Source organism: Monodelphis domestica, chromosome 2 (genome assembly GCF_027887165.1).
Source record: "Monodelphis domestica isolate mMonDom1 chromosome 2, mMonDom1.pri, whole genome shotgun sequence".
NCBI classification, from domain to species: Eukaryota; Metazoa; Chordata; class Mammalia; order Didelphimorphia; family Didelphidae; genus Monodelphis; species Monodelphis domestica.
In genome coordinates, this window is record NC_077228.1 from 481,299,020 (window position 1) to 481,310,666 (window position 11,647).

Consider the following 11,647-nt stretch of genomic DNA (forward strand, 5'->3'; position numbering starts at 1 on the left):
GGGGCTTAACATAACCTCACGACGGTCTTGTGGGAATCCATCCATTAGCCTAGGGTTGGCGAACTTTTTCCGGGGTCGAGTGCCCGGAGGGCAAATTCAAGCTGTCTGTGAGCCCCGGGATTTCGGGAGAGAGCTGAGGGAGAAAGGGAGAAAGTGCTTGCTTTGGGCGGGCATGCCAAAAATGTCCTCCGGCGCTAGGAGGAGGCAGAACGGAGCAGCCCCGGAGGGCGGGCGGTGCGGTGCGCCTCGGCTTCAAAGCATTAGACTGTGATCTCGTGAGAAGAGATTTGTCTTTTGCCTTCTTTGTATCCCCAGCTCCTAACACACTGTTGTATCTGACACATTGTTGGCACTATATAAATGCTCAGTTGACGACTGACTGCCTGAGTCACTGAACAACAGGACTGTTATCCCCATTTTACAAAGAAGACCCTGGAACCTGTCAGAGGCTCGGTGTCTTGCCTCAGAATTAGTAAATAGCACATTCCTTCTCAAAACCTGGTTTTTCCGTTTGAGTTAAGCACTATTTCGCCATGCTGCCTATGGTGCAATATTTCAAAGACCCCTTTTTCTTCACAAGTTCTATGCCAAGCCAGTACTTGTTCAGCCCTGTGGTATACTCGAATAAAATTAGGACTCAGGTTCTTAGATATTAGTAAAATTTATTAGGACTACTTGGATAAGTAAAAGATGAGAGAGAGAGAGAGACAGACAGACAGACAGACAGACAGACAGACACAGACAGACAGACAGACAGACAGACAGAGACAGACAGACAGACAGACAGAGACTGAGAGAGATAGAGACAGAGACAGACAGAGACACAGAGAGAGAGACAGAGAGACAGAGACAGAAATAGACAGAGACAGAGAGAGGGGAAGGGGAGAGAGAGAGGGAGAGAGGGAGAGCGAGAGAGCAAGAGAGGGATGGGGGAGAGAGAGACAGAGACACAGAGACAGAGAGAGAGAGAGAGAGAGAGAGAGAGAGAGAGAGAGAGAGAGAGAGAGAGAGAGAGAGAGAGAGAGGGAGGGAGGGAAGGAGAGAAAGGGGCCCTAATCTAACTTTCTCCCAGCACTGAAGTTCCTTGGCAGAATGCCAGAGACAGAGAGCATGGACTTTCTGGTTAGCCCTTTTTATAACCTCCTGAGGGGCTCTCTTTGCCCTGTCCTTGACTCTGGGTCAAGTTCAAGCTCTGTATGCAGGTAATCAATGTATACAGGTGACCTTCCAGACACCAGAAAGGGGGGAAGGTAAATTTCTCTCACACAATCATTTCAAGGCACCCAGAAATCCCATATTCCATCATTCATCCTTTCTTCCTAATCATCTGAAATCTTTCTCTTATCACTCAAACTCATAAGGTAATAAATGAAGAAACAATTTTAAACCTGGCCTTAGAGGCTTGCTAGCTATGTGACCCTGGGCAAGTCACTTCACTATATCTCAGTTTCCTCATCTGCAAAATGAGCTGGAGAAGGAAATGGAAAACCACTCCAGTATCTCTGCCAGGAAAACCCTAAATAGTGTCATGAAGAGTCAGGCAAAGCTGAAAATGACTAAACAATAAAAAATGAGTATTATTGTTACATTAATATCAAGTGAATAAATTAAAATATATCCAAAGTAGTTAAATACAAGGTAGTTTGGAAATAAGAGCACAAACAGGTGTAGAAGATTGAGAAAAGCTTCTTGCAAAAAATAATCCTTCAACTCTCTCATAATGGAAGAGAGAGACTATATGAGGTAGAGGAGAGACAGGAATAAATGCCAGGCATAGGTGTAGCTACTGCAAAAGCACAAAAATGATACTAGAAGAAGAGGATGCTAAATATGTTAAGGTGTGAAGAACAGCCAGTTCGACAGGGAGGAGAATAATGTCCAATGAGGTTGGGAAGATAGGTTGTTCGGGAAGGGTGGGTAGAGGGTAGGGAGGGAAATAAAGTGAGTATTGTAACCAAAAAAAAATTAATTTAAATTAAAAAAAGAAAAATAGGTTGTGGTCAGGATGTACAGATGCTTTCAAAGATAAACAGAAACATTCATTTTTTTCTAGAAACAATGGAAACTGTTGCCACTGGAGTTGTTGAAGTACAGGATTTAGGGGGAATATCTGTAATTTAAGTAGTTTTAACCTTGGCAGCAGTGTGGAAGATAGACTGGAGAGATAAGAGACTTGAGGCAGAGAGATCAATTAGTTTGTTTTTGTAATAAGCTAGGCAAGAGGTGACAAGAACCTGAATTAAGGTGACAGGTTGTATGAATGGAAAAAAGGAGTCAGATGCGAGAGATGTGGAAATAGGTGCAAGATTTGGTAGCTGTTTATGTCAAGTGAAAGTGGGTGACAAATCAAGGATAATGCTGAGGAAACTTGAACATGGTAATACTTGCAGTAACAATAGGAAAGTCTGGAAGGCAGCCTGAGTTTAGGAAAAGAGATAATGAGTTTAGTTTTAGGCATGAGTTTAAGATATCTCTAGGACATTCAATTCAAAATGTCCAATAGGCAACTGGTAATAAAGGACTGAAGCCCAAGAGGTAGAAAGGAACTGTATATACAGGTCTGGGAATCATCTACTTAGTAGTTGTTATTTAGTTGTTTCTCAGTCATGACCGACTGACTCTTCATGACCCCATTTTCTTGACAGAGAGATTGAGTAGTTTGCCATTTCCTTCTCCAGTTCATTTTCCAGATGAAGATGAAGATAGGTTGTGATCTGGTTGTTTAAGGCTTTCAAAAATAAATAGAAGAGTTCATATTTAATTCTAGAAGCAATAGGAAGCCACTGGAGTTGGTAGAGTAAGGGATCTGTTGTGTCTAAGGTCAAATTTGAACTCAGGTCTTCAATCTCCACTGAAACACCTACCTGTCCTCATCTACTTGGAGATGATAGCTAAACCATACATAGGTGAAGAGTTCACAGAGAGAGAGTATAGAGGGAGAAAGAGGCCTAGGACAAAATTAAAGGGAAAAGTCACAGTTAGGGGACTTGATGTGGATGCTTAGCCAGAAAAAGAAACTAAGGAGGAATGGTCAGGCAAAGCAGGAAAGAACAGTGTCCAAAAAAAGGGAATTTTAATTTTTTAGGAAATGTTGTTTATTAGAGCAAGACTCTGTTCTTTTCCAATAAGGTGTCTTCCATACATTAAAATCACTAAAGATTCTTCCAAAGATGTAACAGAAATAACCCTACTGGGACAACTGGATGGCTAACTGGATAGAGAGCCACACCTAGAGATAAGAGGGTCTAGGTTCAAATCTGCTCAGACCTAGCTGTGTGATCCTGGGCAAGTCACTTGACCCCAATTGCCCAGCCCCAGTCTTCTGACTCAGAATGGATACTGATTCTAAGTCAGAAGGTAATGGTTTGGGAGCAACTAAGTGACCCAGTAGATTGAAAGCCAGGCCCAGAGACAAGAGGCCCTGTATTGAAATCTGCCCACTGGCACTTCCAATCTATGAGACACTGGGCAGGTCACAACTCCCACACTGTCTAGCCCTTGCCTCTCTTTTGCCTTGGAACCGATACCCAATATTAATTCTGAGATGGAAAATAAGGGTTGTTTGTTTGTTTGTTGTTTTAAAGAAAATAGTGTTTTTAAAAAGAAAGAACGAACCCTGTTTATAAAATTATATAATCACTTTCTGATTTTAAACATCAAGCAAGCAAGGAATCAGATATCTACTTTCCAAAGGCAGTTGAAGTAGAATGAGGTTCCCCTAAGTTTCTGATTTGTTTTGTTTTGTTTTGTTTTCCTTCCTTATAAATGATTGTTTTACTTTATAAAAATTAAATAAAATAGGCATTTCCACATACACAGGAGAAGAAAAAAACTACATGAAACTGGAGGTCTCTGTTATGATTTCTTTCCACCAGGACCTCTTTGCCTTCCTCTTCTATAGAAAACACCAAAGTTACTATTTCCCAGGAGTCTGGAAAATCGAATCTCATTACTTTACAGAAGAATGAATGATAATTCCAGGAAGAAAGAAATTAAATGAACATATCTTTTTATTTATTTATATAAAAATTTTATTTATATATTTATTGTGTATATTATAATATATATAGATATTTATTAGATATTTCTATTTTTAGATAATATATACCTATAATATATAAGTATATATTATATATATTGGGTTATATATATATATATATATATATATATATATATACCAAAAGCACGTGTGTGTTAAGCGTTTTTAGATTAAATAAAAAAAATCGAATCGCATTCTCCTTCTACAAACCTGAAGTCTGATGGGTGATTTTCCACAACGGAGCTGAATTTAACACAGTTTCGTGCCGAATTCTCCCTATGACTAGAGGAGAAGAGGTAGAAGAATGCGCTAAAGCAGCGCGGTTGGGGGATGGTCTTTGCGCACATCTCTTCCCTTCTTTTCTTTATTTACGTGCTTGTTCGTTTGTTTGTCACATTACTGTGTCCTGCTAACCCCCTCCCTTCCTCCCCTCCCCCATCAGAGACAGCATTATTTGCCAACAAGACGTACGGACATATAAAATTATGTTTTACTTCTTTCTACCTAGCATTTCCTTCTCTGGAGCTGGACCTACACAAGTCATCCTTCAAACAATATTTCTGTTACTGTGTGCGGAACCTTCTCTTGGTTTTGCTCGTTTCACTCTTCATAATTTCACGTGGGTTTTTTCGCGGTTTTCCACAAGTAACCTGCTCGTCATTTCATTTCTGACCCTTCTGCGCTTCCCCATGCGGCCGCTCCTGGGCTCCCCCGCACCACAGTCGGTCAGTCTTAGTTCTCTCCGCCCTCCCCCTCTGTTGCCCTGACAACCCCCTGTACACACAGCTTGCGAAATGAACTGGGAATGGGAGCTCCCGGGTTAGTGGTGATGCCTCCGACTGACTTTTGGGCTGGGGAGGGGTGGGAGTGGGGGTGAGAAAGTTGGGGGGAGGGGTCGGGGACGGAGGGACCATTCGCATGTTGGCTCGCAATGGTACTATCATAGTGAGGACACCACTATTCGCCCCCGCGTCCACTCTCCCTTCCCCTCCGCCCACCCACCCTAAAGCCAACTCCGAGGTCCCTCGGGGACTTACACGCTCTGCATCGGGCATTTCTGTTCTTTCTTGACTTGTAGAAGCAACGCTGAGATATTGTTTTGGATCATGCCAATCGAGGAAAATCTTCCCCTTCTCCCACCCTCCAAACAGACTAGGTAATAAGAATGTGCCCCTTGTGGGGGCACCTAATAGAGGACCAGGATGCTACCTCAAGGAAGATGTGAGTATTCCATCCCTCATTCTGCTTTCTTGGGTTTAGCGGTCCCCATTTCTCTTCTCCAGAATCCAGTGCGTGACAGGAGAATGACTGCTCCCTACCTGATCCTGACCAATCTGCTATCATTCCCACAGGGGATCATGAATGAATTCCCTCTGCCTTGCAACAATAGTGTATGGGGAGACTCTCTCAAACCCACCCTTGTTCCCCCAGTTTCCTCGCTGCTCTTGTGTGCTGACCCAGTCCTCCCTGATATTTCGTAGTCAATGGCTCCCACTTTCCACTCCCCTTCTTTAATCAAGTGTTCTCAAACTCCCTCACTGTTCTCATTCCCTATAGCCAGTGATAGCGCTTCCCTTGAGAGTTTCCAGAACACTCCTATTACCTAAATGCTGCTGTCTCCTCACCTTTTTCCTTCCACTGATATTGAAGCAGGCAGACCAAAAACAGAGAAAGAAAACTACAGACCAATCTCCCTAATGAACATAGATGCAAAAATCTTAACTAGAATACTAGCAAAAAGACTCCAGCAAGTGATCACGAGCATTATTCACTAGGATCAGGTGGATTTATACCAGGAATGCAAGGATGGTTTAATATTAGGAAAACCATCCACATAACTGACCAAATCAACAAGCAAACCAACAGAAACACACAATTATCCCAATAGATGTAGAAAAAGCCTTTGACAAAAGACAACACTCATTCCAATGATACTGAAGGCTAAGCCCCTTCCTCCCTCCAATGTAATTGAATGACAAACCTACACACGTCTACCTGAAACCATGTTATTCCATTGCTTCCTCCTGTTTATAACCCTGTTTATAACCCCTCACACCCTACCCCAGTGACCATAGGAAAAGCCATCAAGCCACAATTTCCCCAATAAGTCTTTAGGGGAAATGTAATGCTTTCTCAAGCATCCAGTTTATGAAAAATCTCAGAATTATAGGCAGTTAGATAACCACTTTTTAACAGACTGGACCAGTTTTCATCAGAAAGGCTCCTGGGGAAGGGGTTCCAAAATGCTAAAGCTTTGGGGGTCCAGGAAATAGGAATTTGTTATTTTGTGTCCTGAATAGTATCTTTCTACCTCAATAATTTCTGAAAATTGTTTAAAATTTGTTTGTGCCACGTATAGAAGTATCCTTGGATATGGACTTAGAAGGTAAGTTTAGAACCATAAATTTGGAGCTGAAATGTCTCTTGGAAATCATTTACTTCAATCTTCATCAGTAAATTCCAAATTTTCTATTGCTCCACATCTGTGTGCAAAGAATAGAACGGTAATGAGTGGGTGAGATAGGAAGGTCTCTTTGGTATAGGGAGGTCAGATTGAAAGAAGATCCCAAGTTCACTGATATTGGTTTAAGTAACTTGTTAGGATTGCTCCCTGACATTGTCTTTTTACATGTATAATGTCGTAGCCTACTAGCCTGGCGTACAGCCTTACTAAGACCCCTATGAGCAAAAAGGGATATGTCATTGGATCCAGGACAAGTCAGAGGTTTCGAGCAGACCACAAGGTGAGTGATGATTTCATATCCTTTGACTTTAAAGATCATCCACGCATCTCCATTACACTGTGAGTTCCTTAAGAGTCAGGGATTATTTGAGCCTTTTGGGGGGTCTCCCCAGTACTTGGAATAATGCCCAACACACAAGGGATACCGAATTAAATGTTTAGCACTTATTCTTGATTTGACTGCATTCATATATGTGTGAGAGATAAAGAAAGAAGTGCAGAGAGATTGCTCCAAACTCTTCCATGGAACTGTATCTTCAGAGAAAGGGGTTTTCTAAGGTTATGCAGCTAAAAGAAATATAGTAGGAACCTGAATTCTTGTCTTCTCTAACTCCAACACCAGCTGTCTCCCATGGGCTCACTCCTTTAGCTTTTTCAATAGGAATTTGCTTCCCAAACTTTCTGACACTTTAGGTTGTGCTCTTCCAAATTCTCCCAAACCTCCTCTGCTTAAATGGGGTCCAAACTCTTCATAGTTTCTTCTGACCTAAGCAATCCTGAATGGAGAAGGGAAGAGAACCATGATTTGCTCCTGACTCTATTGTTATTTCAGCATCCCAGCTTGGTTGAGGCATTTGTTACTACAAGGAGTTCTCTACAATTGATTCATATTTAGTTTGAGGTTGACTGCCCTCCAAGTCCATTGCCATCCCCACCCCACAACTACTACCCCTGAAAAAGCCTGTGTAGCCTATCTTTGTAGAAGTAAAATCTATTAAATGACTATATTTTCTTGTAAATAGGAGACAAAAACCAGTCCAACTTCATATCAGACATCATTGGCTTTTAAGCGTGGATGTTCTCTTCCTCATTATGCACCATTTAACAGCATTTCATCTCGATTTGATGAGAAGATCACTGATTCATCATATTTCCCTGGGTACATAACATCTTTGATTTTCTTTCACACTATAGCAGTAAGGTAAATGACCTAGCTAGGGGATGCCAAACCATGCCAGAAAGTTAATCATCCATCAATATTTAAACCCCCCCAGAAAATACATAAAATATCACCCTCCCTAGAATATCCAGACATAACTAACAAAGAATGAGAGATGAAAAAAGGACCCATAGACTGCATCCATAGTTTTTGTGGAAGAGCTAGCTTGGGTATTCCTAAAATCTGTTCCTCTGGGACTTAGTGCTATTGTATAATTGAAAATCTGTTACCCTAAAAAAGAACTATATTTCCCAAGAGCCCACTGACTTCCTGTCATTGTGTACTTTCTGTAGACAGGTAATAAAATGAGTGGGCGGTCCTGCTTGCTCTCTTTTTGGCTTGCTGGCAAGGATGGTGGTGGTAAGTGTGGGGATTTTGAACAGGCTAATTAGCCATAGGCACCTGGTTTTTATTTTGTATCCTTTTTATTCCTTTACTTCTAAAGATCATTAACAAATCTCCTTTTAATATATTTTTATTATTGAGATTTAATTTTAATTTTTACACTATGGCTAATCATTAATGGAGTTCCAAACCCAAGGATTCTTGTGTGTGTGTGTGTGTGTGTGTGTGTGTGTGTGTGTGTGTGTGTGTGTGTTTGGCGAGGCCTCTGGACCTCTTTTTAGAATAAATTTTTAAATGTAAAAAATAAAATACATAGGGTTTCAATAAAAACAATTATTTTGAAACAGACATGTTAATTTTTTTTTAAAAAGCCAAGGTTAGGGACAGCTAGGTAGCTCAGTGGATTGAGAGCCAGGCCTAGAGATGGGAGGTCCTAGGTTCAAATCTGGCCTCAGACACTTACTTCCCAGCTATGTGGCCCTGGGCAAGTCACTTAACCCCCATTGCCTAGCCATTACCACTCTTCTGCCTTGGAACCAATATACAGTATTGATTTCAAGATGGAAGGTAAGGGTTCTATAAAAATAAAAGCCAAGTTTACTGACCCCACATTTAAGAACCCCTGTTGCATCCTGGTAGATTTCCAGGCAGAACTGCCTGACTCTATCTGCCATTAGTCATTAGCCATGAAATTTGCATTTTTTTTTCCTCCATCTACCACTTGGTATGGAATGACTCAGTCACAGAGATATTTTGTGCTGGACATCCTAGTACTAGGGAAAGGGAAGGTTGAACACTTTAAATCTTAAGTGAAACATCTAGCTAAAGATTCCGCATTCTTTCCCACCCAAACAGGAAATTAATTAGTCAAGCTTTCCCCAGCGGTCAGAATCTTGGGAATCCTATAATAATGGATGGATTTTCATAAGTGGTAACAAAAATATTAGACATGCTATGAATTTGCCTCCCTAGACCTGGAACCTATAATCCAAAGACCTTGTTTTCCCGGAAAGTCACTTGGCCAATGAAATTTGGGTCTCCAGATTGGGATCAAGTGCCGGTCTTAAAGAGAAGGACCCTAAAAACTGAGGTATGAATTAGAGAGATGTTCATTCATTCAATAGCCTTTTTAAGTGTGAGTATCATGGTGCTAAGTTATACCTGGAAGTAAAATGTGAATACTTGCATATCCTCAAGCAGTTTAAAGTCCAATTGCTGGAAGAAAATGTCAAGGGAGTTAGACAATCTCCAAACCCACAGAAAAATCTGTGAATTTATGATCTGGGTATAATTATCAGGCAATTAGAGAATAATTCTAATCCAAAATATACATGAATGTTATTTGGTGAAGGATAGTCTCTATCCCTAAGTGTTAAGGGAATTTAGAGTGAGGGAAATATTATTATGGACAATGTAAATGTAAAATTATGTAGTCATTTTTCACTTGAGAGATTAGCTATTACTCAGGAACAGTCACAAGCAAGATAGCTGTAAGAACGGGGGAGATGGAATATAATTTCCCTGGATCACCAGGGAGGGGAAGGTTACCTTTGAACATGCTATACTCACCAACATCTTTTTCATTACAGCTGATAACAGACAAAGAATTCAGGATACATCGGAACCGAGTAGCCTACCTGAGCCTGTATTACAGCTGAGAGGGATCTTTCTCACATCCTGTTCACCCCCTGAACCAAATCTAGCCTTTAAACCATAAGGCAAGATGGCCCTGTAACCCTCTTGGCTGCCAGGGTTGAGCCCTCAGTGGAGAGAGTGGTTCGTTCTAAGTCCCAAAATAGTACTCCTTAAAGACTTAGAGCATACCATCTTCATGTGCCAGTTTGTTATATATATACTCAAGTATATGGGCCTGGTGATCTCTGTTGTAAGACCCATGGGAAGGCTTTATTTTGGGGGAGTACAGAATAATAGCCACTCAGTTCCCCACCCTAGAGACTCCCATTTTTTTCTGCTGCCTTAAGGTCAATAGGATCCTAGATTTAGGAGTCATAAAGGTCATTAAGTCTAACCTCCTTATTTTACAGATGATAAAAACAAGGTTCAGTGACTTAAGGTCACCCAGGTAGCAAGTGACAAAGTCCAGATTCGAATCCAGGTTCTTTACTTCCCAAATGTAGTCTTTATGCTCCACTATAGTGGTTTCTCATGCGCCATTTTGTCACCAAGTAGTATGAGCAATAGGAAATGAATATAGAGTCTGTCTTTTTGTCCTACTTACCCCTAGAAGGTAGGGTCAGGGCCTGGGTATATCTGGAAAGCCTGAAGCATGTCTTATCTTAGGTCCAGATCTCTCTAGGTGTAGGGGATTCAGAGATGAAATTTCACTGATAGTGACTCAAGCCCCCAAATCAACCAGAATCCTCTCCTTACACATCTTTTAGTACTAGTCTGTGTCTGAAGACCAGAGCCCAATACTGCTAAGGACTAGAACCATGAGGAGCCCCCCATATTTCATCAAGGAAGATATCCCAAAGTTCTCAGCAGCCATATTTAGGGCAATTAACCAAATAAAGCTGAGCAAAGCTACTGGAGATTTTTTTTGCTCCCAGAATTATTGGGAATCTCTCCTCAGTCAAGTGAAACTTGCCAAACTCTTCATCAAACCCCCTTAGCCCAGGAAGGCAGCTGTGATCTAGTGACAAGAGAACTAGATATGAAATAAGAAAGTCCCTTCAAATCCCTTCTCTTCCACCATCTATTGACATTGAACCAATCACTTTCTCTGGACCTTAGTTTCCTCACCTGTGAAACTGAGAAGTTTAACTAGATAGGCTCAGAAGCTCCTCATAGTTCTCTATCCTATGGTATGGTTCCTTCAGAATGCATGGTCCATGTGTCCTTTCTTACTTATAAAAGCAAAGATCCTGCATCACAATATTTAGGCTTCTAAAATGATTTTTTAAAGTTTGTAACCTTATATATAGGTAGCTATGCCAGAGAAGGATCTGAGGACCCACCAGTGGTCATAGGAAAGCTTTTAGCTTGTTCCTCCTAAGTGTATTCACAGCTATAGGTTCCTGGGATAGAAATAGTTCTAATGAACTATCCTCCCAGAGCTGAATGAATATGTGAGGGAACCAGAAATGGTGGGAAACTCTGCTACTGAGACTGCTGCAGGACAAACAGAGAAACAGCCCTATTGGCTTAGGACCTGGGAGAGAATGGTGAGATTAGAAGCAGCTGAATGCAATTGGAAATGTCTTTGATGGTAAATTAAATCAGAGAATTAAAATACTCCTCAGGATAATTCAGCACCTCCCATTTCCCCCTTCCTCTCTTCCCATACAAGTCTGCTCTATCAAAGTGGTCTCTTTTGACCAATGATATAACGCCTACGACCTTGGCCAGAAATTGGCCAGACTAACATTTTTTCTCATTGAAGTAAGAATATCTTTCACCTGCCTGTAAGTACATATATATGTGTGCCTGGAGGGATGATGTGAAGTGAAATCTAGCCCCTAATCTACAGTTTAAACTAGCCTTTTTAGAGTGTTAGCCAAAGTAAACATGACATTCTATATAACAATAGTTTGTACTCTGGGATCCAAGTTTGATTTGG

General features: G+C 41.1%; 1 protein-coding gene across 2 annotated transcripts; it reads left to right on the top strand.

Moving 5' to 3' along the window:
- Positions 1 to 4,783: 4,783 nt before the first annotated feature.
- Positions 4,784 to 9,895, top strand: CIMAP3 (ciliary microtubule associated protein 3). Of its 2 annotated transcripts, none has more exons than XM_007485130.3 (6): positions 4,784 to 4,858; positions 5,118 to 5,260; positions 6,685 to 6,783; positions 7,526 to 7,662; positions 9,040 to 9,157; positions 9,657 to 9,895. In XM_007485130.3, the coding sequence occupies exons 1-6, from the start codon at positions 4,834 to 4,836 to the stop codon at positions 9,723 to 9,725; spliced, it is 591 nt and encodes a 196-aa protein (XP_007485192.1). In that variant the 5' UTR covers positions 4,784 to 4,833; the 3' UTR covers positions 9,726 to 9,895. The 2 variants fall into 2 exon arrangements, with proteins under 2 accessions (XP_007485192.1, XP_007485193.1); XM_007485131.3 differs by lacking the exon at positions 4,784 to 4,858 and adding an exon at positions 4,871 to 4,973.
- The last annotated feature ends 1,752 nt before the right edge of the window (positions 9,896 to 11,647 follow it).